The sequence below is a fragment of the Tiliqua scincoides genome, chromosome 2 (genome assembly GCF_035046505.1).
Source record: "Tiliqua scincoides isolate rTilSci1 chromosome 2, rTilSci1.hap2, whole genome shotgun sequence".
Lineage (NCBI taxonomy): Eukaryota > Metazoa > Chordata > Lepidosauria > Squamata > Scincidae > Tiliqua > Tiliqua scincoides.
The window spans coordinates 133,302,993-133,330,246 of NC_089822.1; the positions used below are offsets into that span (position 1 = coordinate 133,302,993).

A 27,254-nucleotide genomic window follows, 5' to 3' on the forward strand; every position below is an offset into this window, starting at 1 on the left:
ATGGGAAGGAGGCTGGCAGTGGTTCATGCTTGCAGAGATGCAGCAGGCAGCCTCTTTGAGGACAGGCGGTTCTGCTGCAACGGGTGTGATTGAATGGGGTGTTGGTCCAAATTGTCCACCCCTAAAGCAAGGGTGGATGGAAGAATCCGCTGGGACTGGGAGAACTTGGAGTGGTTTAGGGTACAGCTGCAAGCATTTCTGGCACCCACTTGTTTAAAAACCTTTTCTGCCCAACATTGCATATGCGCAACAGCGACCAAATGTACACCTGTGGGCCGGGCAGAAATAGGTTAACCACCACATCAGGAAAAAAGAGGTTCCCCCTTCTAAACCCCTGCTAATTGGGTAAGAGGCACTTTTTCAAGTGGGTGCTTCTTTTTTTAGCAGGGGGAGAGTAACTGGCCCACCTCACCCCAGCACTGTCTGTTCTAGTGGCTGTCTGCTGGTATTCATTTGCATCTTTTTAGATTGTGAGCCCTTTTGGGACAGGGAGCCATTTAGTTATTTGATTTTTCTCTGTAAACCGCTTTGTGAACTTTTGGTTGAAAAGCGGTATATAAATACTGTTAATAATTAATAATAATAAATAAGGCTGCTGAAAGAGGAAGGCTGGGGGGGGGGAAACCAGGAGTTGATTGATTTTTCTGTGAAAGGACTGGGTCTGGTACTGAAAACCAATTCCTAGGCTGAGAATGAACTTAGAAGCACTTCATTCCTGAATCCTGACTGTGGCCACTCTCCTGAGCTACAGTTTTGTGCGTGGCTCTGGTTGGTGGGCCATAGAGTTCTAGAAAGATGCCTAGAGGGTGCTGAACGAGAGGAGACACAGTCAGAGCAAGATCCTGGGCAGCCTCTTCTGTGATGAGCCCTTGGGGTCCACAAGAACCTCTATAATGCATTTTTATAATGCATTTTTTTTTCTCACAATACATTCTCTCAGCTTGGTATTAGTGCAATCTGGCAAATCTTGCACGCTTGACTCAGTGGGTATAACCAGGAGAAGATAGTCTCAAAAGTGTGGGAGGGTCAGAGGAAATTATCCTAGGAAGGATACTTTTTAGAGAGAACGAGATACATCAAACAAGGAAGAAAAATGGATGCCCACCATCTTATCTGATTTCTTCCTTGTTAAAAGCTGGTTTGTTTGTTTAAGGCCCAAAGGCACTGTGACTCTAACAATGGCATAACAGGTGGAGATCAATATTTCCTGGTGTAAAAATGCAGGAATGGGGAAAGTTCCACCTGTTGGTTTCAAATTGATGGTAAGGCCACACCTGCAGTATTGTGTCCAGTTCTGGTCACCACATCTCAAAAAGGACATAGTGGAAATGGAAAAGGTGCAAAAGAGAGCAACTAAGATGATTACTGGGCTGGGGCACCTTCCTTAGGAGGAAAGGCTATGGCGTTTGGGCCTCTTCAGCCTAGAAAAGAGACACCTGACGGGGGACATGATTGAGACGTACAAAATTATGTATGGGAAGGATAAAGTGGATAAAGAGATGCTCTTTACACTCTCACATAACACCAGAACCAGGGGACATCCACTAAAATTGAGTGTTGGGAGAGTTAGGACAAACAAAAGAAAATATTTCTTTACTCAGTGTGTGGTCAGTCTGTGGAACTCCTTGCCACAGGATGTGGTGATGGCATCTCGTCTGAATGCCTTTAAAAGGGAATTCGACAAGTTTCTGGAGGAAAAATCCATTATGGGTTACACGCCATGATGTGTATGTGCAACCTCCTGATTTTAGAAATGGGCTTTGTCAGAATGCCAGATGCAAGGGAGACACCAGGATGCAGGTCTCTTGTTATCTGGTGTGCTCCCTGGGCGTTTGGTGGGCCACTGTGAGATACAGGAAGCTGGACTAGATGGGCCTATGTCCTGATCCAGTGGGGCTGTTCTTAAGTTCTTATGTTTTTTTCCCAGTGCATAACTGTAAAGAGACACAGAGCATCTGCCCTGTTTTGGTATGGGAAACCTGCCCCCTGCCCAAAGGATTGGCTAGTCAGACCAATTGTTCTTGTGTACCAGTTGTGATTGAGCATTTTCCATTCACTCAAGACTTCCTTTCTCCCTTTCAGCAGGTGCTCCTGGCTCTCCCAGTCTCATCAGGGGTGTACCTGCAAGGATAAAGAGCTCTGGTGGCACAGTTGGATAGCTGTTGAAGCTTGCACGTGAGAGCGAGTGATCAAGATTTGACACCTCAAAAGTGAGATTTGCAATAAAATTTAAAAAGGAGAGAAGGGGGAGGTGGGAAAGAGAGAACCAGTGGACTGAGACTGAGGAGACAGGGGTTGCAAGCCTAACCTACTTTCCAGCACCGACATAAGGGTAATGCAGCTCCAAGGTAAGGGAACAAACAGTTCTTCACCTTGAGGAGGCCTCCGTGACTGCCCCCCAACTGCAGGATACAGCACATGCCCCACTGGCACAGCTATGCCTGTACTGGAAAGTTGGTTAGGATTGCACCCAAAGTCAACTGCCATCTCAGCTCTCCAATTTATTGGGTGCAGCAACTGTTACCCTGCACATGCCCAAGCTCGTCTGATCTTGGAAGCTAAGCAGGGTCAGGCCTGGTTAGTACTTAGATGGGAGACCACCTGGGAATACCGGGTGCTGTAGGCTTATACCATAGTCTTTCGAGACTGAAGGTTGCCAACCACAAATTTATTGGGTTACTTTGTTTCAGTCACCATTTTGTAGCCTGTCTTACACAGGGTTGTTATAAGGATGGGAAGGGGGTGGAGGAAAAGCAGTGTAACTGTATAAAGTGAAATGTAGTCCAGATAAGATGATGGTGCTGTTGGTTGGAAATTTTGTCATTTTGGATTGGATAAGAGATTATGCTTGATGGGGTTCCACTCTCCCAAAATCCAAAAAGAGCCCCAAAATCCAGGGATCCCCTTAAAAGCAGAGAGCATCTGAAGGCAGGCTGTCTGGAAGACAGTTGCCTCCTGAGTGAGCTGAGCTGTGAACAGACAAATTGAAAGGAGTTGGAAATGCATCAAAACAGTGGAAAGGGAATCGGAGGAGGAAACAGGACACTTGTAAGGTTGAGGCAGCTGTGCTGGGAAGCATTCTTGCTCTATGTTTCTGTTTTATTGGAAACCACTTTGTCTAAATTTTAATGTTAAAAAGTAGTTCAATGATATTTTAAATAAGTAATAACATGGACAGTGTCCTGAGTTCCTTAAAGGATGAATAGAATGATTGAAGGGGGTCTGTGATCCTGCCACATCAGTATATATTTTAATGGGAGTGGGAGAGGGCTGTCACAGCTGTCCCCCTTTAGCTCAGATCAAATATACCTTTGGATGGAGACTTGGCTTCCCCCGTCTTTGTTACAGCATTCTTCCACTTCCTAGGTGCAACCATGCCGAAGAAGAAGAAGAAACGGCTAGTGCTGACTGAGGAAGAACGGTTGCTTGTCATGCAGCAGAAGCTTCTGGCTGAGGAGGAAATGCATAAGAAGAAGGAGGACATGCTGGCCCAGTTCCTGAAGGTATCATTTGTCTGCCTGAACTTAAAAAAACACTGTGTGACAAGGAAGCAGGAAGTCCAGTGGGCTGTGCTAGGCTGTAGGGAGTATTAGTAAGAGTCCATATATTGCAATAAGTATATATGGAGATTTTCAGACCCGGGGAAGCTTTTTGTCCGGCCCTCAGGCTCTCAGCAGCTGAGTAGTGCTGAGATGTTACTCTTGTAAGGGCTGCCCACATGAAAATTGTCTCTCCCATATCTGGAATAACATCACTTTCTGCCTAATGACATCATTTCCAGCCAAGGTGGGCCGGGGCCACCAGAAAGTCTCAGGACCCGCCTGAAATTCACCAGGTGGGCCAGGACCCACCAGAAAAGCCCAGGGCCCACCCGGGACCTGTCAGGAGGGCCGGGACACACTAGAAATGCTTAGGATCTGCCTGAGACCCATCAGGTGGGCCAGTATCCACCTGAAAAGCTCAGGACCTGCCAGAGACCTGCTAGGTGGGCGGGGATCCACCCAAAATGCTGATTACCTGCCTGAGACCCACCACGTGGGCCTGGACACACCAGGAATGCTCATGGCCTGCCTGGGACCATCCAGGTGGGCAAGGACCCACCATAAATGCTTAGGACCTGCCTGAGACCCACCAGGTGGTTCAGGATCCACCTGACAGGCTCAAGGCTCGCTCGAGACCCACCAGGTGGGCCAGGACCCACTGGAAATGTTTGGGCTGCCTGAGACCCACCACGAGGGTCAGGTCCCACAGGAAATGCTCAAGACCTGCCCAACACCCACTAGGTGGGTCAGGACCTTTCAGAAATGCTCAGGGCTAACCCAAAACCCATGAGGTGGGTCTGGACTCAGTAGACGAGCATTTCCAGTGGGTCCTGATGCATCTGTTGGGTCTTGGGCGGGTTCTGAGCTTTTTTTGTGGGTCCTGACCCACCTGAGGGGTTTTGGGTGGGTCCTGAGCATGAATCCAGTTCTTTTTTGAATCCATTTCTCCATGAGGAATACATCCCCAAAGGATGCATCAGCAATACTGCTGACTAGTAAATGATTCCAATTGCCTACTTTGCCACAAACTGGAGCAGTCAGGAAGTCATGGATGAATTGAAAACTCCAGCAAGTGCAGGGAAGTTTTCTTTTTGGGGTGGGGGGTGGGGTGAGAGAGTAGAAAAAAACAACTCAGAAGAGGGAGAAAAGAGTAGGAGCAAAGAATTTGGCAATCAGTTGGTTTCCGTCAAGGCTTAACTTGGCTTTTGACTGCGGTGCCAGAGTGCTGAGCCCTATGGAAGAATTAAAAGATAGTCTAATCCGGGGTGTCAAACGTAAGGCCCGGGGGTCAGATGCAGCCCGTGGAAGCTTTTTATCTGGCTCTCAGCGGCTGAGCAGTGCTGAGATGTTACTGCCATAAGGGCAGCCCACATGAAAATTGGCTCTCCCATATCTTGAATAATGACATCACTTTCTGCCTAAAGACTTCAGTTCCGGCCCTCAGCAGGTATCATGAATGCTGTTTGGCTCTTGGTATGAAACGGGTTTGACACCCCTGTGCTAGGGAGTGGCCACAGGATGCAGGTACCTTGTTGTCTTGTGTGCTCCTTGTGGCTTCTGGTGGACCAATGTGAGATACAGGAAGCTATACCAGAAATGCTGATGGCCTGCCCGGGACCATTGGCCTGATTCAGTAGGACTTGATCAGGCCAAAGTAAGCTTCTTTAGGGCACAATCCTAACCTCTTATGCCAGTGCTTTCCAGCAGTGACATAAGAGCAATGCAGCTCCAAGGTAAGGAAACAAACATTCCCTTACTTTGAGGAGGCCTCCGTGAGTGACACCCAATTGCAGGATGCAGCACAAGGCCCATTGGCACTGCTATGCCAGTGCTAGAAAGCACTGACATAAGGGGTTAGGATTGAGCCCTAAGTAAGCTGAACTGGGAGAAGACTACTCAAAGCAGCTGATTGTGGCAAGGGAAGGGAGGGGTGGGCTTCACTCCATCTTGTGTTAAAAGTTGACTCCCACACACTCTCTGACTCCATACACTCTCTGTATTAAAAGTTGACTCCCACGCATCCTACTTTATAGGCAAGCCACAAGTATTTAACAAATGTCTAACTTGGTTTGGTCCTGAGATACTTTGATTCTCAGAATTGACTGCTCAGCCGTTGTTTGTGTTCTTTGAACTGCTGGCTGCTGCATCCTCTTGTGACAACTGGGCTGTGGAGGGACTTGCAGTGTAATTTTGTGACTTACAGGACAAGCTGGCCAAGGAGGAGCGTAACAGTGTTTTGAACATGCACAAGATCAACCTACAGTGGCGCACAGTGCTACGCGAAGTCAAAGCCAGGGAACTGCGCAAGGACATTGAGATTTTGAGCCAGACCTTTGAGCGTGTGGTCGACTGCAAGGACAGTGTCATTAGGGTGAGCCCTGGCCCTTTAAGGCCATGAAAGGAGACTGAAATTATTGGTAACTCTGTTAGAGATTGAGGAGGGATTTTTAGGCAGGTTTTGAGTCTCACTGCTGTAATGTAACATTGTGACCAAGAAAAAGCTAATGGAAGTTAACAAATGGCATGTCTACATAAGTGGTTTAGTAGTAAATTTTAAACTACAGGAGCACATCATGACACCCCCATACTATAGCAACCCCCCTTATCTAAAACCAAACAAAAAAACTGTAATTAATTAAGTTAAATGTCTAAGGCAGTGATTTTCAACCTTTTTCATCTCAGGGCACAGTGCTAAAATTGTCAAGGCACACCATCAACTTTTTGATAATTGACAAGGTGCACCATGCTGCTGGTGGGGGGCTAACATCCCCCAATGGACCTAATAGTAAATGACCCTCCCCCAAATTCCCATGGCACACCTGCAGTCTATTCGTGGCACATCAGCAGCACACTGGTTGAAAATTGCTGGTCTAAGGGCTTGATCCCATCCAACTTTTTCAGCACCAATGCAACCCCAAGATAACGGAACAAATGCAGTGGCAGGGGAGGCACGGAGGCCTCTGTGACTGCCCCCACCACTGTAAGTCGCAGCATGCACCTTGTTGGCATGGCTACATTGGTGCTGGAGAAATGGTTAGGATTGGACTTTCAAAGATGTAGCTTGGTGCATCCCAGTCTCTCGGAGTGGGTTGCAATAGTTTTAAAATCAATGCATAAAAACTGAAAAATTGGATTTAAAAAATCCCAAACAAATATAGCAGGGATATTAGAGTAATAGCCTATAAATGTTTATTTAGAACTAAGCCCTATTGTGTTCAATAGGACTTACTCCCAGGTAAATTTGTATAGAATTGTGACCTTATTGTAACATAAGCAACATACTGTTACTGAGGTACTCTGTGGAAAGACAATGGCCTAAACGTGAACCTACACACCTAGGCAAATGTCTCAGTGTGCCTCCTGTTGAGTCTGATGTTTACATCTCAGGTCCTTAGGGAAAAGGTTTCAAAGGCAGCTCATAAGAACATAAGAACAGCCCCACTGGATCAGGCCATAGGCCCATCTAGTCCAGCTTCCTGTATCTCACAGCGGCCCACCAAATGCCCCAGGAAGCACACCAGATAACAAGAGACCTCATCCTGGTGCCCTCCCTTGCGTCTGGCATTCTGACATAACCCATTTCTCAAATCAGGAGGTTGCACATAAACATCATGGCTTGTAACCCACAATGGATTTTTCTTCCAGAAACTTGTCCAATCCCCTTTTAAAGGCGTCCAGGCCAGATGCCATCACCACATCCTGTGGCAAGGAGTTCCACAGACCAACCACATGCTGAGTAAAGAAATATTTTCTTTTGTCTGTTCTAACTCTCCCAACACTCAATTTTAGTGGATGTTCCCTGGTTCTGGTATTATGTGAGTGTAAAGAGCATCTCCCTATCCACTCTGTCCATCCCCTGCATAATTTTGTATGTCTCAATCATGTCCCCCCTCAGGCGCCTCTTTTCTAGGCTGAAGAGGCCCAAACGCCATAGCCTTTCCTCATAAGGAAGGTGTCCCAGCCCAGTAATCATCTTAGTCACTCTCTTTTGCACCTTTTCCATTTCCACTATGTCTTTTTTGAGATGCGGCGACCAGAACTGGACACAATACTCCAGGTGTGGCCTTACCATCGATTTGTACAACGGCATTGTAATATTAGCCTTTTTGTTCTCAATACCTTTTCTAATGATCCCAAGCATAGAATTGGCCTTCTTCACTGCTGCCACACATTGGGTCGACACTTTCATGGAGCTGTCCACCACCACCCCAAGATCTCTCTCCTGATCTGTCACAGACAGCTCAGAACCCATCAGCCTATATGTGAAGTTTCTATTTTTTGCCCCAATGCGCATGACTTTACACTTACTGACATTGAAGCGCATCTGCCATTTTGCTGCCCATTCTGCCAGTCTGGAGAGATCCTTCTGGAGCTGCTCACAATCACTTCTGGTCTTCACCACTCGGAAAAGTTTGGTGTTGTCTGCAAACTTTGCCACCTCACTGCTCAACCCTGTCTCCAGGTCATTTATGAAGAGGTTGAAAGGCACCAGTCCCAGGACAGATCCTTGGGGCACACCGCTTTTCACCTCTCTCCATTGTGAAAATTGCCCATTGACACCCACTCTCTGCTTCCTGGCCTCCAACTAGTTCTCAATCCATGAGAGGACCTGTCCTCTAATTCCCTGACTGTGGAGTTTTTTAGTAGCCTTTGGTGAGGTGGAGCTCCTAAGCACTTGTGCTGATGGTGTCATTGCTCCTGTTGTAGGGACCCCTGGAGCCCCAATCCTCCCCCAGCTCCCCCTTGACAACATCTCTGGTTGCATTGCAGGAAAAAGGTTGTTTCCATTTGGTACAGTCTGGTGTTCTAACTCTGAACAGTTCTTTATTAGCATTGTCAGGGTGGAGAATCAGTCTGCATTATTGGGACCAGAGTCAAGGCAGATCCACAGGAGGATCGGTTCAGAATAAAATAATGAAATACACAATTTAAATGTATTTCCTTTAAAGACTGCAGGTCTGGATGACTGACCAAATGGAATGGAATGAAGATGCAGGGCATCTATAGGAAAATGGGTTCTATGAAAAAAAATGCACATGAAAAATCCCACAGGGGGAAAAACCCACTGCCCTAAATGCTTGCACTGAAAAATGCGCACATATAGTAATTTTCAAGATAACCCTAACCTGAATTCTAATTACTATATGTGCATATTTTTCCATGTGGACATTTTTCGGTGTGTGCAATTTTACATGTGGGCATTTTTCTTTGTGAGCAATTTTTTGTGTGGGCATTTTTCTTGTGCAAATTTATGACAGTGAGTTTTTTTTTTCCTGTGGGCAGTTTTCCGGCGGGCTTTTTTTATGTGCTTTTTTTTCTGGTTAGGATGAAGAAGGACAGGTAGGCAAAGAGTGAGGAAGTAGGTAGCTAGAGAAGACACAGGCAGACATATGAGAAATCCTGTGAAATTACACAGAGGAGCCCAGAATGTGTCTGTTTCCCCTCTCTGCACACCTGCATGCATGCACAGGTGGTGCAAAGGACTCAGCACTGACATTTCAGGTTTTTTTTTCTTTACTATTTCTGATTTAGAAAGTTGTACATCATTACCCAAGCTCATCACTCAGTCTCATCATCCCTGACCCTTAATGATACAAACCATGAAATAGGCCATCATCTACAGTTAAACAAACGAACAAGTGCACTGGACAATCAAATCAAAATCAAATGAGAAAGATTAAGGATTGACAGTTACACAATGAAACCACTGTTGATAGGTATGATTCCAACATGGATATCCATTGTCCCCAGTCCTATACCTTGGTAATATGTTATGCCGTCTCGAATTATGTTTTCTTACTTGGAAAATAAGGAAATACATTTGTTTCCAAATGTGTGTTGTCATTTTCTGGAATTTAGATATGCATAAAGAATTGAAAAAAATATTTCTAAAAAGGAATCTTGTTTAGTTGGCATTCTAGTTCCTCATAATTAGGATGTTAGCTTTTGCATTATCATTAATCCCCATATGTCATCCATCCAGTTCTAATCAGCTGGAAATCTGGGAGCCCTCAATTGTTTACCAAAGAGCTTTTTGCTGGAACCAACCAAGAGAGGATAAGTTTGTACTTAAGGACTACCAGATTCCACAATATGCAAGAATACCAGTTTCAGATCTTCTGCTCCTGGACACTGAAAAATGTTTCCTAATGTATTATGATGTGCCAGAATGAGTGAGTCTCTGGACACTTCAATAGCAGTGGTAAAAAGTTCCTTCTCCCCATGCTACTTCCAGCAGTTTGGACCATATTGTTTCTGAATTTCATAGAAACTGATACAAATGACTTATTTTGAAACTCCTGTATATCTGTAAAATGATCAAACAAAACATGGACTCTCATATTTTTACCATGTTTTTTTTTTTCCTTCCAGGGATAGTTAAATGTTGAAATTGTCTGCAGCAGATTGGTCACCTGTCCTGATAATATGTTTTCTCTCTGTCCCTCCAGTCCCTTGCCAAGGATCTTGCCGAGGCAGAGGCACAATATGCACATGCCCTGCGCAGCCACTTGCACAACATAGACAAATTGCTGGAACTCCAGCAGTGTCGATTGGGTTACTTAGGGGAGGATTACAAGACTGAACTAGAGATGCTACAGAAGGAGTTTGACACAGAGAGGTAGGAAGGAAAGAGACTGTGGAGCTGGGAAGGATTATCTCAGGAGTTGCAAAATATGGTTAATTGGAACTCACATGGTTGTTTCCATTTCTGCTAGGAAAATGATCATTGAGCATCACGAGCAAGAGACCCGCTATCTTCAGGATGTGCTGCTGGCTATGGACCAAAACTTTAATGACAGTGACTATGAGGCCAGGCTTGACTTCCAAAGTACAAGGGATGACGTCAAGAACAAGGTGTGGGTAGAAGCAATATGAGGATGTCTTATGGAAGTGTAAATTTCCATGATGTACCTTATATCCAGCATTGCTCTCACTGTGACCCCATATGGGAGCCCCTTGCCTGCTAGCACTCATCCTATACACTCTGCTAGAATTTTTCCCCCCACCCTCCACGTTATGCAGTCTCATATACTGATGGAGCCCTCGGCCCTTGGCTTTGGGCCATAGTAAGATCTGTGTACTCAGAGTTCATAACTCAAATGTGTTCATAATTCAAATGTGTACTTTCCAACACATTTATCAGTAGATGGATAGTTCCACAGCCCATTTAAGGGTAACACTACAGTAGATATTACAAGAAATACTGAGTTATTGCTGCTCTGTTTCTTGTTTCCCTCTTCTCAGTGATGTGTGATATCCAGTGCCTGTTTATAGTTAAAAGCTCCCACTGATGGCGTGCTAGTTTGGCATGTCAAAACTTCGTGAAGCTTGCCTGCAAGGAAGTGGCCTTTTGCTTGGGAAGGGGGCTCCTGGAGTCCAAAAGGAATCAGTTGATTTTTTAGTCTCAGAGCGGATAAAAAGGGTTGTTTGAGTACTGATCTGTGTTCATTTTCCCCAAGAACCTGGAGGAGAAACATTACCTGCGCATGCAGTTAGAGGGTAAAGTGGAGGAGCTGTGGAAACGCTTCCAGCAGGCCTTGCGTAACTATACAGAAGCAACAGAGGACCGCAAGCTTGCCTTTGAAGCGCTCAAACTCAGGGATGAGAAGAGCACCAAGGAGATTGAGAAGCAAATGAAGAAACTGCAGAAGCTGCAGGTGAGTGGGCTGTCCTGAATGCTCATCTGTGCTGATTTCTTTCACAGGATCAAGACCTCTTCCTTCAGAGTAGCGATTTTCTGTTGCAGGAAGATAAGCTTTACCCTTTATTCGAGTTGTAGCCATGCTAGTTTGTAGCAGCAAAAACAATCAAGAGTTTCATGACCCCTAAAGACTACCAGGTTGATTTCGGCATATGTATTTATGGTCCCTTTTATCAGATGCACAAAGTGAAAGCCTCAGTAGGCAGCTATAACTGTATGTGGGTATAGATAAGGGAAAAATGTTTTTTGAAACCAAAATTGTCTTAGCTGTTTCAGAAAACTTGTGTTTTCCCTCTCTATGCCCCTATCATGGAAGTATGTATGGCTTCTTACTCAGGCTTTCACTTCATGCAGTTGATGAAATGAGGCAGCTACCTCAGTGGAGGAGTTTGAATGGCATTAGGGGCAGCATTTTGCTCTCAGTGTGGAAGGGATTGTCACTCCTGAATCGACCTTTTCAGCCACACTAGACTGTGTGGCTAGTGTGGAACCACCATTCCAGAACCACCATTCAGAGCGTCTTCCAAGACTGAAGGATGCCAACAAGGGGCAGCAGAAGGGGAAAAATACACAGATCTGATATGGGGGGTGGGAATCCACAGCGGTCTTGTGCAATTTGCATTTATTTTTCTTTACTTGGGAGAATTTCCTGGTGGCTTTAGCCCCAGTGGGAGAAGGTAGGTGCCATCGGGGTGTTTTGTTCTAGGCATTGAAATGTTTTGGTCTCAGAGCAGGTAAAAGGATTATTGTTCCCCAAGAACAACAATGTGTAACTCACAGGATTGGAGTAATAAAAAGGATATAGAAGATTAAAAGTTATAGAACATTTTGTACTCTCAAGTGCAGTTTAGAGCAGGGGTGTCCAAAGTTTTTGGCAGGAGGGCCACATCGTCTCTCTGACACTGTGTCGGGGGCCGGGAGGGGAAAAAAGAATTAATTTACATTTAAAATTTGAATAAATTTGCATAAGTTTACATAAATGAATATATTAAAGATGAACTTCTATGAATGAATGAAGGTCTTGCAATAGCTCAAGGCCTATAAAAAGCCTTGCACAAAGCAAGACTGGCCTTTCCTTTGCTGCTGCTACTGCATCACAGATGTGAAACAACAAGCAGTGGAGAGAGCCCTCATCCCACAACTCACATGAGAGGTCAAACAATCACCCTCACGCTGAGAGCAGTTGCATCGGGCCAGTGTGGGCTCCAACAAATCTCTGGAGGGCCAGAGGCTCATTGGAGACTGGGGGCTCCCTGAGGGCCGCATTGAGAGGCCTTGAGGGCCGCAAGTGGCCCCAGGGCCGGGGTTTGGGCACCCCTGGTTTAGAGGATAAGAATGAATCTTAATTATGCCATCCATACATTTTCCCATACCCTCCTTCCTCTAACATCACTTGTTTCCAGCCTTTATTTCAAGAAAACTTTCATTTGTTCAATTGTCTGCTGAGGATCCCCTGTGCACCTGACCCAGAAACTTTGCATACTGTAGGTGAATTTTTGTATATCGTTTAGGTGCACTTTTGCCATTGGATCTTACTATTGCTCTGTGTAAACGGAGGGTGCAACCTAGAGTACACCTTAAGCCCTCCTAAGGCTGTGCATTGCAGGGGAAGATCAGGAATGGTGGGCAAGCTGTCTCATGGACTTTTGTTCACAATTAGTGATCTTTTTAATGAGCCCCTCATAAGCTTCCAAGAAGCCCCGTGGCTCTGTGTAAACACTGTTTGAAAACCACGGTCATATTTAACCTATTCTCCTTCCCTCCATCTCAAGCTCTCAACATAGATCCCCCTGAATTGGGCTCATCACTTCCTATGCTCTGTACCTGCCCACAGTTCCTTTTACTGTGATGACTGCAACCTATAAACCTGCTACAATAGTAAGAGTTGTTGCACCAGCAAATCTTCAGACCAAAACAACCCCCATCTAACTATGCTTCTCTCTGTTCCCATGACTTTTATTCTGAAGCTGTTAAAGAGAACCTCCTGTCTCCTGATTGTGTCCCCTCTGTCTTTGCCAGGAACTCATTCTGATGCTGAAGAACAAGATTGCAGTTCATGCAAGGGAGAGCGAAGAGCAAAACCGACGTGTCCGTGATGACAAAGAGGTGGTGTTGAAGCAGCTGCAGAAGCTCAAGTGCCAGATGAACCGAGCAAGAGCTAAGGCCCGGAGTAATCTGGCTAAGCTGTCACGGGAGAGCAATGGTGCTCTCAAAGTGCTGGAACGTGTGGTGGAGAAGGTAAAGATGCTGGTGGACATGTCCAGGCAGTCATGGCTCAAGACTCCTTCCTCTTACTAAAAAGGGGGTGGAAGCAGAAAGCGGGGGGGGGGGGGGAAGTGAGGATGGTTGAACAGCACATGTTTAGCACTCTGGACATGTGGATTTTAAATGTCATATTTCACAACAGGAATGGAAATTAGCACAAAATGCCACCTTAATAAGCAGAGTGGCACTGCAACCTTGTACAGCAGTCTCAAGTCTTCTGCACTTTCACAGTCTCATGTGACCTTACAGCGTGTTTACAAATTACCATTCCCTTAATGGGGTTAACTAATAAGGGGACATTTCTAAACTGAAAACTATATGGTGAAGGCTCCCAGAATAGAGTTTAGATGGAGGAGGGCTGTTGCTACTTAGAAAGCATAGCTTTGGCCTATTGATAGATGTATTTGAAAATGGTGGGTTTTTTTTTACTCAGAAGTAAGTCCATTATGTTCAGTAAGACTTTGGCTGTAATCCTGTCTTACTCACTGGAAACAAACACCCCCACCTATAAAGCAACATCCAGTTGGCTCCCGAGTGACAAACCTGTTTTAGTCAAGACTTCAGCTTTTGCACAGGGTTACCACTTCCTGCTAACTGAATTCAGGCTTTTGTATTTTGAAAATGGCCGGGGCAGAGAGCAGAGATCCAGTTTGATGTATGTTTTTCCAAATAGATATTTGTTAACATCCATACAGGTGGAACCTCACTTTCCAGAGGAAACCGGAAGTGACATTTTTCATGCCTTATAAGGCATTGGGAGGCCCAGGGAAGCCCTGGAAGGTTTCAGGTGGGGCTAAGTCTGGCTCAACATGGGTCCAGGGAATCCACGTTGAGACAGATCCACGGGTGTAAAATCCACAGCTAAACAGGCTCCAGCTGTACTACATTTTTAGGTGTGAATTTAAAAAATTGTCATTTTTGTGTAAGAAAAAGAAGGTCATGTGCATGTATTGTGTGAAAATTATGCATGTGGCTGTTTTGCCACTTGGAAGCTACAGCACATTTTCCAATCATTTAGTTGTGACAAGTTAGTTGTACAATTTTCAACAACGATAGTGTGGAAATCTTTACCTACACTACTCTAATACCAGTCTTTCTTACACGAAGGTTATTTCAGTGTAGGAAAGAGTGTGGTGGCACTTCAGCTGTGCTGAAACTGGCTACTGCTGCACACAATGTGCCCCAGGCAGCCTCCTCAGTAGGACTTTCATCCCCTTCCCCCAGGTAAGGTGAGTAGCCCCACAATGGGGGTACTTGATTCTACAGCAACCCAAGTGTTGGTGTAGAATTTAGAGTTTAGAGGCTCAGGATCCGGTGGAGCTTCGCCTCCCTCCTGCCCTGCTCCCTTCCCCCTGCGCACATCCTCCCTGCCCTCTCCACGCCCCCCTATCTTTCTGCTGCCCTTTGGTCCACACGACTGCCAAACAGAGCTCCAGTGCTCCACCGGCGCTAGCCCAGTGCCAGCCAGTGACTGCATAGGATTGGGCCCTGAGTCTAGATGGAAGGTGCTGTCTTTCTTGCTTGAAGATACCAGTCATGCCAGCCTTGGAACTCTCCTGACACAGCTGGTAGAAACTCAAAATACCCAGAGAGCAATGCAGATCCCATGAGATAGTGCTGTTCCTCCTAAACACAGCACTTTTTTAGTCTCTTTTCTGCATAACTGTCTGAGACTAAAGGTGTATCTATTCTGCAAGCTTATAGTGGTATTATACTGATGTTGTCATGGTTTCTCCGAAGGAATCCTGGGAATTGTAATTCTTCTTGGAATTCTCCCTGTTCATGGCTGTAGTCCCAGTGCAATTCCAAACACTGGCCAATGTACTTAGGCCAACCTAGAAGAAAATAGTATCAGGGCACAATCCTAACCAGGTCTACTCAGAAGTAAGTCCTATTTTGTTCAATGGGGCTTACTCTCAGGAAAGTGTGTTTAGGATTGCAGCCTCAGTTTATTATTTCCTCTTCCCACAGGCAGAGCTGATCCTGCGGTTGGCTGAGATGTGTCGCAGATTGGAGTCTGAGGAGGAGAAAGTGCTACCATTTTATGCTAGCTCCCTGAACTGGGATGAACAGAAAGCTGTCAATAAGGTGGCCATGGAGAAACCAGTTGAGCCACTAGCTCAGGTGAATAATCTGAATATGGAAATGGGTGGGGTACAAAACTGTGTGGTTTGACAAAGAAAAGGACATAGTTCATTGTCTGGATAATCCCTTTTGGAAGATTAGGTTAGGGTTGTCTCCAAGGCTTTATCTCAGTGATTTCCAACCTTTTTCATCTCATGGCACACTGACAAGGTACTAAAATTGTCAATGCACACCATCAGTTTTTGGACAATTGACAAGGCACACTTTGCTGTTGGTGGGGGGCTCATATCCCCAATGGTCCTATTAATAAATGACTCTTCACCAAACTCCCGCGGCACACCTGGGGACCATTCGCGGCACACCAGTGTGCCACAGCACAGTGGTTGAAAATGGCTGCTTTATCTGAAGACATATGAAGCATTCATTGCTGTTCTCTCCCAGAATGAGTTACAAGAAAAATGTTGCTGATTTGCCCTGCCTTTTCCTCTGGTTCTTTCCCAGAATCTATTCTGATTGCCTCTGTCCAAACAGACCTAAGCACAGTGCTTTTCTTCTTTGGTATTTGGCTGCCATACAACTCTAGGAGATGGCCTTCGTAAGAAAACCAGTGGCTGCTGCAGAGCAAGCCTCTTCTTACATTCCTGCATGTTTATAGGAAGCATCTTCTGATTTCAAGTCTGCTCAGCAGTTGCGGGTTGCGCTGTGTGACTACACACAAGCAAGCATTCTTGTCTAGTACCCAGAATTAAACAATTATATAATTCCTTGCAACCAGCGCAGGCTTCTGCATTCTCCATGGTTTTTTTTACAGATGATGCAGGACTACGTGGGACTGGAGCGGTTCTGGCAAAGATACAACAAGGTGAGGTTAGAGCAGCTGTCGCTGGAGAGAACCAAGGCAGCGTTGCTCCATGACAACCTCAAACTGAAGAACCTGCTCAAGCAATACCTGGATGGCATTTCAGTGAATGATGAAGTTCTGAGCCAGATAAATCCTCTGATGATCATCAACCAGCATCCCATTACTTCATCTCTACCTCAGCCTGTTCCTGTCACTGAGGCCCGGCTCAAGCGGCCTATCTATAATGTGGTGGAGGCAGCACATGAGGTCTCACGTATCCTCTGAGCCACCACCTTGTGAATTCAGAGGACTCTATCCTGTGATCAGGCTACAGAGTGTAAGGAAGAGTCAAGCTGTTCTAGGCAGGGCATAGGTTGGTGCCTCTTATGAAGGGCTAGTCCCACCATAAGCTGTCATTAAAGAGTTGCATGTAGCTGAGCCAATGGAGCTTCTTCTCCTCTCATAGGCAGGCCCATAAAGAGGTGGTTATCAGGAACTCGGAGGAGGACCAGCAGCTTATGGTGGGCCTCACCCACCAACAACCCATGTGTGAGCCTTAAAAAAAAAAAAAGAAAGCTGGAGTACAGAAGTCTCCTGGTGGGATGGCTGCAGGAGAGGAGGAGCTTGGCACCTCTTTGGGCTTTGATCTGTTGGTGTGCATGCAGATGCTTTCTTTATCCATTACAATCTTTCTTTCCCAGCTTGTTGCATTTGTATTTCATTCTTAAAGTGCCCAGATCAGAGTGTGTGGGGATCAGGCTCACAGCAAAAGCAAGACCCTGAGAGCAGATGCTGTACAACAAAGCCTGTGGGCAGCCCCCTCTGTCAATATGCACAGAAAGATTTGATCCTACCAGCTGTAACAAAAAGCAGTGGGACTTTTGGAGAGTATGTGTACCTACACTACAGGCTTACATCAGTTTAACTGACATGCCCCCTCCAAGATCCCAGGTGATGTAGGTAAGTTTGTCTGAGTGATTCTGAGATTTCCTCATATAACTACAGTTTTCAAGATTTCAAGGGCTGACAGAATTACCATTCAGTCTGTTTGTCTACAGACTTGCCCTTAAGCTTGCAAAAGCATCCCTTTGACCCATATCAGTTCTACCCCCTTCCTATTTTACCGTGCAATTGAGGATTTAAAACATTTTAAAATGATAAATGAGGAAGTACTTCTCACAGTGTACGTCAGGTGGCCCCCTTAGTGTTGAATTAGCAACCAGAGACAGGATTAACATGCATCACTCACGTTGGTAAATATCTCTAAAAAGACTTTGAGCACAATCCTGTGCATGCCTACTCAGAGCTAAGTTCCATTGTGTTCAATGGGGCTTACTCCCAGGAAAGTATGTATAGGATTGCAGCTTTTGCCAGTTAAAAACTCTTAACAAGTGGATTCCGTTAGGCAAGATCAGTCATTCCCTTATGAATCTTTTGAAAATCTTGCTGGAGAATGTCCAGCCTTTAACTTCTTTTTTTTTTTTTTTTAAATTAAATTGTCCCTGAGAAATCTGGTGGGGTTATTCTGAGATACAGGAAACTGGGCTAGATGGACCTTTGGCCTTATGGAAAAGTGTGACCGTATCCCTTTCTACCTGACAACAGAAGCAGTCACAAAGCCACCCTGAAAAGGTCTGGTGAAGCTTTATTTTTTCTTAGCCTTGTTTCTCTTTTCCTCCTTGAGCTTCTTCTTGGAGACACGGGGCGCCTGGGACTTCTGGTAGAGATGGTACCCAATGAGGCCGAGCAGTGCTGGGACAAGCCCAATACATAGTAGAGGCAGCACATCATTCAGCAGCTTCTGCCAATAGGTGGCTCTGACAAGCCCTATCAACTCAACTTCAAATTGCAAGACTGCATCAGCTAGAGAGAGAAAAATTGTGCTGTGATGAGGCACTGGCAATGCAACATGACCAGAGGCAACACAAGGTTGGGGGGATAGACAGCCTACCTGCCCACAGGAAGCATGGCAGTGTAATTCATCCATTGTGATTTGAGCACCCAAAGCAATAGTCTACATTGCCCAATGTAGACATGGATACCCAATGCTGCTTTTCAGTGCTAGGCAAACCCTCCCCAAATTGGCGCATGATTATCCCAGCCTCTTGGACTCCAAAATGCCTGCCAGATGCTCAGTCTCCCATGAGGAGCATCTGGTAGGCATTTTGGAGTGCAAGAGGCTGGGATAATCATGCACCAATTTGGGATGGCCTTCTTTCCCTGTATGCCCATGTCCTTGCTTGGTACACTTGCTCAGGAAGCACCAGTCTAGACCTGCCCTCAAGTTGCATTTGTGCTGTGGGTCACACAAATGCACAGTTCTAGCACAGGACCAGGTGGCCACATGAGCAAATGATTGTGGATACAGGCTGCCATAGCCAGGATACAAGTCCTGGGGCCATGGCTGCTTGTTTAAATGCAATTGCACTCAACCCCCTCGTTCAGTGGTTCCCAAACTGGTAGGTCATGACCCACCAGTCAGGGAAACTTTTGTCCCTGCCCTTTGCAGGGGAAGGCAGTGGCGCGATTCCCAGGATTGCACTGCTGCCGGGAGTGGGAGGGCTTTTTTAAAAAAAAACTTAACTGTCTGCCAGTGCTGGTGTCCTGGGGGATCCTGGGGGATCTGAGATCACATCCAAACACTGGGAAACTAGAAGTGCCTGTTTTTCAGATGTCCTGCATGGGGGGGGGGGTCTGGGTCCTCCCCAGACCCCCAGGACTCTGGTGCTGGTAAGTTAAAAAAAACAACACTCCCATCTCCAGCAGCAGCAGCAACATGGTCCTGGCAACTGCATTGCTGCCATAGCCCCCCCTGTGCACACACTTAGGGTGCTCTCAACTCCCTTGTAGGAGTTTGGAAAGCACTGCTGTAGTTGATTCACAAAGCTGAAATTTGGTTTCTAGTTCCTTATTCCTAGTTCTCAGTTCCTGGACTGAACATTGTGCAAGAGCAGCTCATAGAATACAATGTCTTGTTAGTAGATGTATCCCAAGGCTTTTGTGGGGGGGATGAAACTTGCAATTCCTTATTCTTAAGTGTCGGTAGGGGCGTTTTGTTAAAGCATGTTGCACAAAACCAGTGCTTGAAGGCAGAGAGGATTCTCATGCATCTCGAAGAGGACAGTTTTCTAGTTATATGTTTTCTTGTATGATATCAGGTAGCCCAAAGCATATTTTGGGTGCAAAGGAATGAACTTTTCAGTACATTATTCAGGCTGCTCATACCACTCTGAAACTGCAAATCAATGTCAGCCTCGTAGTTGATCCCTAGTAAGCACGTAAGTTTTGCCATCCACTAAGCTGGTAACTGAATTTCAACTACGCACATACTCTCTCTCCCTCCCCCCTCACCCCAGAGTGGCAGCCAGAGAAATGGAAAGAAATGTTAATGAATGAATGATTAATATGGCCACTTCCACTTGGGCTGCCAATGTCTTCCCATTCTGCTCTACTTCAGGATTCAGCAGCATAGACTCCCAAATTCAGCTAGCCAGAAATATCATTTTATGCTCCATTTGGAACCGGCTTGTCTCATGCCTTATGCCTTCCCCTTCTCCCACAAATCCAGTTCCCAACACAGCTTTCTCCACATTCTTTCAAATCCTGACCCATTCAACCATACAGCTCCAACATGCCTGAATTCACCTGCGGTCATGGCACATCTTTCCTTAATTAAATCCTGGTAGGTACTGGAACCAGGGCTTAGGCTGGAAAGCCATTTTCAATGCTTGGATTCAGACAAATATACAAAGTAGTAATGAAAGAGTGCTTTTGTGCATGTGCAGAATTCTTTCACCAGTAACTAGTGATTCCCTACATAACAGGCCCTAGGAGAGCAGGGCACCCAGGCAGGCTTAAGGGCCAGCTACTTTCCTTGAAGAAATTAAGCTATGCCCACTACACTGTGGGCAGGAAATGGGTGAAGGAAATGAAAAGTACTTTCCCACTCCTCTTTCCTATTCATTCATCCAATGATGGTTCACATCTTGCTATTCCACAGCCCTATTGTGCTGTAAGGGCACTTGTGACTCCAAAATCCCATATACCCTTATCCTTTCCAGCTTCTGCTGCCTTGCCCCTTCAGAAAGCCGATGGATTATTGGAACCCCCCAGGCCAGTAGAGGCACCCATAAGAACACACTGGTTCTTCAATATTGTATGGTAATAAGGTATCAACAAATTGAGCAAAATGACCACAAAGGAGGTGCTACTAACTGAAACCTACCTGGAACAGAAGGTGGAGAGCCCCGTTTGCCATATGCCAGGTGAGGGGGGATGATGACTCTCCGTTTTTCCCTGCCAAAAAGAGAGAAGGCCACATCAGCACTTGAAAACTGGATACTTGCACATGCATTTTTGCTTGGAAGGACTGTGCACTTCATTCCGATACTGAAAGCAAATTCCTGGGCTGAGCAGGTGTTCAAAGGATACCCTGTGCCCTAATTCTAAGTGTACACCCACTTCCCAGAACTGCTATTCTGCACCCAGCTCCAACTGGGGGACTACAAGGTTCAAGTGGGGGGGGGGGAAACAGATCCCAGAAACTTGAACTATGCCCATTCCTTGCCACAATGAACCTTCTCAATTGAAGAAATAAAGGCCTTAAGTTTTTTCTGAATGTAAAATGGGATCAGACACATCAGTAATCATAGCTTGCATTCAGGTTCTGGATTTTAGGGAAGGGATTCCCAAAAGGTAAAGCAAATCCTGCCCCCCTCCCCAAAGAAATAGCAAGATTCTTCATTGGCCTTCTGCATTAGTAACCAATATAATAAACAGAAGAGATATACACAACTTCCCCTTAAAAATTCAGGGCATTGTAGTTTGGTCAGAATGCAGAAGATCCTTCTTTATTTTTTAAATCAGAAATCCATTACTATTTTTCATTATCTATAAATACAGATGTACAATCTAAAGGGACAATACCTACTGGGAAGAGAAAAGACTTCTAAGGAATTATTTCCTTACTGCCTTGGGTCTCTGCCCATTACTGAACAGCTCAGTCTTCTGTGTTCAATCAGATAAGTAAGAAGATTGAAAACAATAGAGAGGGAATAGGAGGTATTAGAGAATCCTACCCTAATCCCCTCATGGTTCCCTGGGGAAAGGCAGTGCAATTAAACATGTTTTAAATTTGAACTGTACATATATCCAGAGAGATATACAACCACCAATTTTTAATAGTAGACTGAGGCCAATGTGTTGCAGTTGTTTGGTTCAGAAGTGATGATTAGCACACTGGTGGTTACTTACCCAACACACATGTCCAGTAGTCCCTGTTCCAAGCCTGAATGAGAAAGAAAATACAGGAGACATTGGATCATGATTTTCTGAGGTTTTCTAACTTCTCAGCACCTTCTAGGAGAGGGGACAGAGGTATTCTGGCCAGTAAGGTAGGTAAACCAAGTAAACCAGGTCAAGTGGTAAACATATGTCTGGGCTGTATCACACATCAAACTGCAGGGAGGGGTTCACATGACCCAAAGTTCTTCTGTACAGGAAAAAAAGATCTCTGTACATAGGAAATTAGCACACCAGAGACTAGGCTAGAAACTCTCCCTGACATGCTAGTTTTCAGTTTGCAGGATTTTTTTTAAAAGAGAGAAACAATGATGTGAACCCCCAAAGGGTGCTCCCGTTTGCTTCTGCAGTCCCTGGGCAACAGTTTCCCATAATAAAATAGCAAATGTTTCCCTCCTTTGTTCAAAAGTGAATACCAACACGAATCACCACAAATAGAATGTGAACAAAAGAACACATGAGGTTCCTCCATTTGAGATAATTATGAACATATCACATGAGGAAAGCTGAACTGGATAATGGAGAGGCTACAAGTGAGTGTGAAATGAATATTTCAAAAGCAAATTGAGTATTGGAACAATCTGCAGAGAGTAGGAGGACATGTTATATGTTTTTTGTTTATTTTTAATGATAACCAGCAAAGGAACTTGCTGCAGCTAACAGCCCAATCCTAAGCTGCCTGGCACCCAGGGCTGCAGCAGCAACAAAACGGCTGCCATAGCATCCAATGAATGCCAGACAGCTGCTGGTGGCTCTTCAGGGGAAGGGGACATTCGTCTGTACCAGCTATTTAGCTGGTGCAGAGTCAAGCAGCCTTGTGTTGGGCCAGGAGGCCCGACATAGGGTTATGGATCTGGCAGAGCAGAGCTCTACCAGTTCCACCCCCTCCCTCCCCCTCCCCTAGATCTGCTCCCCCAGTCCCAACTTATCAGTCTGCTGCCCAGCGCTCACCTGGAACTCTGGGCAGCAGTCATCACACCTCTGCCCAGTACCGGCTTGGCATGGGCTTGTGCTGAATCAGTGCTGGAGCTGACCCAGCATGTGTCCAGTGCTGACCCAGTGGTATGTGTCACAGGCATGCCTTACAGCACATTTGCGACACTGCGTGCTGGCACTGGGCCAGCACAGGCCCAATAAGATCGGGCCCTAAAATGATTACCTAAGTGATACATTTCTGCTCTAACTCTGTATGCTTTGCTTGGTATGTCCCTTACCCAAACTAGAATCAATACAGGCTAATTATTCGCTTGGGTTCCATTCCAAACACTCAGTGGATGGCAAAAACGCACTATTACAAATCAATTTAAAAAACAAAGTTTCTTTGCTCCAGTGATTTAAAAATCACTGAACTTTTGACTCTAAGATAAGAGTCATTAAGAAGACAATCCCTCAATCAGTCCTCCTCCAACCACTTTACTCAGCACCTCCCTTCACCAATGCAAATGTGCTCAGGGGGAAGGGAGGGGCCTCTGGAGAGAGAAGGATTGATGGATTGTCAGCCAGCTGCCCTCTATCTCTCATTAAGGAGGCTGTTGTTAAAGGACTGTTCAGTTTTTTAAACTGATTTTAAAGGGGTGCATTTTCCCCTTCTCCAGGGATCAGCACATTCCTTCTCATTTGCAGGGGCCATTACGTTGAGTCAAATCCGTGTATAAAAAATCCATGTATAAATAGGCTGGACCTGTATACAAATACCAAGATATACCTGGGATGACTTGTCTTTTGCCCAGTTCCACTTGCAGTGGGTCGCGGGAAAGTGAGGTGTCAATAATGCGGCCATCTTCAAGGGTACCCTATGAAGCAACACCACCACATATGTGTAACTCAGTGGGGACCAAGAGAACTCACAGTTGCCACTTACCCTATCCCTAAGCTGCCCACAAAATGTGCCAAAAGGGAACATTGAAGCTTGTTGTTCTGAGACACATGGAACACTTCACCTCTGACAGTGAAGGGCTGATGGCAAAATCAACCTTCATAATGTAATTTTTCGTTATGTTTAAGCCAAGTACTGACGAAAGCTGTGGGTGGCAAACATTGCGTTAGAAAAGGTATTCCTCTTTGCTTTGATGGGAAGGAAGGTCTCTTCTGAAATACAGAGCCTGCTGCCACAGCTGCATCATCTGAAAACAAGAGAAGCATGCTTTTTTCTTTAGAACTATTTTATTCATAACCAAGATTGTGCAAGTGTACTGATTAACCAATGAAAACTCATTTGATTAATTGTATAGGAGCCAAACTAAATAATACACTTGTCTCTCTAGGAAATGCTCAGACAGGCTTTGGCAAATCTCTGTAAGCAGCTTCCTAAGACTTCCTGCTCTGTGGTTGTGTGTGTGGCGGCCTTAACCCACTTTTGCTCAGCCCACAGGTGTTTGATCCCTGTTGTGTATATGCAACGTTGGACAGAAGTGGCTTAATCTAAAACTAATCCCACCAATTTTTTTCTGGACACACCATTGTGTGCTCGACACATCTCGCTGCATTTCTCCCTAGGAGTTTGCCCACCCACAACCCTTCTCTCTGCTTTCCTAGACGTTCAGAGTGGAAACCCCATACCCTGAGTGCCGTCATGGAAGACAGATGAGAATATAAATATATTATCCAATACACAAGTAAATGCCCCGCCATCTCTGATGATGTGGTCTTGACGGTCCAGGGTAGAGGGAGGTGGAGCTGCTCCTCCTAGAGCAGGGGTGCCCAAACCCCGGCCCTGGGGCCACTTGCAGCCCTCGAGGCCTCCCAATGTGGCCCTCAGGGAGCCCCCAGTCTCCAATGAGCCTCTGGCCCTCCAGTGATTTGCTGGAGCCCACACTGGCCCGACACAACCGCTCTCAGTGTGAGGGCGATTGTTTGACGTCTCACATGATTTGTGGGATGAGGGCTCCCTCCACTGCTTGTTGTTTCACATCTGTGATGCAGTAGCAGCAGCAAAGGAAAGGCCAGCCTTGCTTTGTGCAAGGCCTTTTATAGGCCTTGAGCTATTGCAAGACCTTCATTCATATAAGTTCATCTTTAATATATTCATTTATGTAAACTTATGTAAATTTATTCAAATTTTAAATGTAAATTAATTCTTTTTTTTCCTCGGCCCCGACAGTGTCAGAGAGATGATGTGGCCCTCCTGCCAAAAACTTTGGACACCCCTGTCCTAGAGCAGTGACCTTCAGGGGTCAGCTTCCCTATCAACTTGGCTGCCAAGAAACTGCTAGTGATCCAAGGGTCTGTGTAACACACATGACTCCAGAGTGTGCACCAAAGGGGCACTAGCTGGGCCCCGGCTTCAGACCACTAGAACTTTTTGGAACATGCTCCAGAAACCCTCCACCCTTTGCTGCGCATGTGCTTTACAAGAGTGCACCGATGTGGAAGTGGGAGCTCTCCCTGTGAAACCTGCACCGCAACACACCGACCTGAGCTCACGTCAGCCACCACATCCCTGCACACCAAACGGGGAGGCGGAGTTAGGGAAGCCCCGCCCCACCCTCGGTAGGGAAACCCAGCTGTGCTGACGTGTTCGTGTGGCTTTCCTGCCTGCCCGGCTGGCCCGCCCCGTCCCTCCTCCCCCCCCCCCCCAAGTTCCAACTTACTGTGTAGTGGATCTGCACCGTGTCGCCCACCGCCGCGTTCTCCGCGCAGCCTTCGGGGGGCTCTACCTGCGAAGGCAAGAGGAAGGGGGGGGGAGACTGTCAGAGCTCATGATTCCTCCAGTCTGAGCTCCTTTGGGAGACTCTGGGGCAGCCTTGATGGTGATGATGGGTGGCACCGCCGCGACGCCTCCGCCCCCCCCCTGCCCAGGCATCCTCACGTTTCTGGTGGGTGACTGTGATGATGTGCCCCTTGCACCCCATCGTGCATGCAAAGTGGGGCAAGATCCCTCCCCTTCTCGGGAGAGGGGGGCTTCATCAGGATGAGGGGGGCACCCGTCCCGCCAGGCACACTCACCAGGGTCTCCAGCTGCAGCGTGCGGAGGGGAGTTTCGTCCCTGTCCTCCTCTTCCTCCTGTGCCCGGCTGGGAGCCCCATGGCCCCAGAGGAGGAGGAGGAGAAGGAGCAGGAAGCCGGGGTGGTGGCGGCGAGGCGGCAGCAGCATGGCCCGGGGAGCCTAGAGGTGCCAGCTGGCAGGCGGCAGAGAGCCAGAGAGAGCAGGAGCAGCACCGACTGCACCTAAGGCCAGGGGTGCCTCCTGGCACCGCCCCCCGCTGCCCGCTTCCCCGCCCCAGAGGGAGGAGGCAGGCAGGCAGGGCGCCCTCCTCGAGCCCAGAGGGAACGTGGTGTGCTGCCGCGCTCAGAGCCTCCTTCCCAGGCACAAACCTCAGCCAGGAAGCGAGACAGTCGTGCTGCTCCGGAGCATTTTGCCCTCTCTCGGAGACACGGCACAACACGCGCTCACGATGCACACGACACGCCATCGGCAGGGACCAGGTCGAGCAAGGACCGCGGCCAGCCCACGCAAGCGCTGCCCCGAAGCTCAGATGTGTAGGGGCTGGCTGGGGTTGAGACGAATGGGAAGGCACTCTGCGCATGCTCAGAGGTGCCTTTGACTACTGTACAGTACTCTTATTTCCCACGTTCGAGGGCTCAGCCTTGGCAAGGAAAGAAGCTGGTTGACATGAAATTTCTGCCCAGGCCACAAGTGTATATGTTTGATCTCTGTTGCGTATCTGCAACGTTGGGCAGAAATGGCTTAAGTACAGCTCAGTTTGCCCACTATGGCTTTTTTTCTTTAGGGGTGATGGTGGACTTGTGAGGAGTATGCTGTTGTTTTTTTAAAGAGGTGTTTAAAAAGCTTTGCATAAAATCCCCAATCCCGGCATTTTAAGTTTAAAAAAAAGAGGTTGCTGGGCCAGGAAAGTCCCAAGGCATCAGGGTGTCAGGGACAAAGCCCTGTGCAGGACCCCCCCCCCAAGTCCGCCCCGCCCCCTCCCCCTGCTAGCACATTCAGTACTTCTGCTGTCACTACTACTGAGTGAGGGGTTGGGATCAGCCCAGGCAGGTAGACTCTGTGAAGGACACAGGCCCTTGGCCAGTGCCCAGACTAGCCAACCCTTGATGCCACCCCTGACCCAAGGCCTTGGAGGCAGCTGCCAGCCAGAGGAGGCGACACTGGCCTAGATGGAACTGTGGTTCGACTCCACACAAGACAACTTCTTCTTAGTTTCAGTTCCATCAGGGAGGCTTGTGATGTACTAAGCTGCAGTGTCAGTGCTTGTCTAAGAACTGTTTAATAGTTTAGAAATAATAATACAGGTCCAGCCTTGTTAAACACTGATTTTTTATACATGGATTTGACTCAACACGAATGGCCTCTGCAAATGAGAAGGAATGTGCTGATCCCTGGAGAAGGGAAAAAATGCGCCCCTTTAAAATCGCAGTTTAAAAAACTTCTTTTTCTGTTAAGACAGTAAAGTATGAGAGACAGTCATACAAGTCATACAATCCACAGATTTTTCTATCTCAAAGCTGATGAGAAGGGCCCTTTAAATGAAAGGAAAACAGTCATTTAATAATGCCAGAGA

At 46.6% G+C, this 27,254-nt stretch overlaps 2 protein-coding genes and 1 pseudogene across 3 annotated transcripts; 2 read left to right on the forward strand and 1 right to left on the reverse strand.

Annotated features, from left to right (window-relative positions):
• The first annotated feature begins 2,506 nt into the window (after window positions 1-2,506).
• LOC136642373 (5S ribosomal RNA) lies at window positions 2,507-2,626 on the forward strand (annotated as a pseudogene).
• A 748-nt stretch (window positions 2,627-3,374) lies between these two features.
• On the forward strand, window positions 3,375-17,120 carry CCDC65 (coiled-coil domain containing 65). The gene is made up of 8 exons (XM_066617087.1): window positions 3,375-3,503; window positions 5,746-5,913; window positions 9,992-10,161; window positions 10,259-10,397; window positions 11,003-11,200; window positions 13,264-13,482; window positions 15,481-15,633; window positions 16,406-17,120. The coding sequence occupies exons 1-8, from the start codon at window positions 3,375-3,377 to the stop codon at window positions 16,718-16,720; spliced, it is 1,491 nt and encodes a 496-aa protein (XP_066473184.1). The 3' UTR covers window positions 16,721-17,120.
• Window positions 17,121-18,063: 943 nt separating this feature from the next.
• FKBP11 (FKBP prolyl isomerase 11) lies at window positions 18,064-25,966 on the reverse strand. Of its 2 annotated transcripts, XM_066617142.1 has the most exons (6): window positions 25,682-25,966; window positions 25,327-25,392; window positions 23,442-23,529; window positions 21,689-21,722; window positions 20,661-20,731; window positions 18,064-18,298 (listed from the first exon to the last, which is right to left on the reverse strand). In XM_066617142.1, exons 1-6 carry the CDS (start codon window positions 25,826-25,828, stop codon window positions 18,081-18,083), a joined length of 624 nt encoding a protein of 207 aa, XP_066473239.1. In that variant the 5' UTR covers window positions 25,829-25,966; the 3' UTR covers window positions 18,064-18,080. The 2 variants fall into 2 exon arrangements, with proteins under 2 accessions (XP_066473239.1, XP_066473240.1); XM_066617143.1 differs by lacking the exons at window positions 23,442-23,529; window positions 25,327-25,392; window positions 25,682-25,966 and adding an exon at window positions 23,598-23,762.
• Between the last annotated feature and the right edge of the window lie 1,288 nt (window positions 25,967-27,254).

What these genes read in the sequence shown, in the direction of transcription:
- CCDC65 (XM_066617087.1), top strand. Translation starts at nt 3,375, where the DNA reads ATGCCGAAGAAGAAGAAGAAACGGCTAGTGCTGACTGAGGAAGAACGG. An exon ending in TGCTGGCCCAGTTCCTGAAG is followed by an intron (nt 3,504 to 5,745) that starts GTATCATTTGTC and finishes TGTGACTTACAG; the next exon opens with GACAAGCTGGCCAAGGAGGA. An exon ending in GCAAGGACAGTGTCATTAGG is followed by an intron (nt 5,914 to 9,991) that starts GTGAGCCCTGGC and finishes CTGTCCCTCCAG; the next exon opens with TCCCTTGCCAAGGATCTTGC.
- FKBP11 (XM_066617142.1), bottom strand. Translation starts at nt 25,828, where the DNA reads ATGCTGCTGCCGCCTCGCCGCCACCACCCCGGCTTCCTGCTCCTTCTC. An exon ending in CGCTGCAGCTGGAGACCCTG is followed by an intron (nt 25,393 to 25,681) that starts GTGAGTGTGCCT and finishes TTGCCTTCGCAG; the next exon opens with GTAGAGCCCCCCGAAGGCTG. An exon ending in CGGTGCAGATCCACTACACA is followed by an intron (nt 23,530 to 25,326) that starts GTAAGTTGGAAC and finishes GTTGCTTCATAG; the next exon opens with GGTACCCTTGAAGATGGCCG.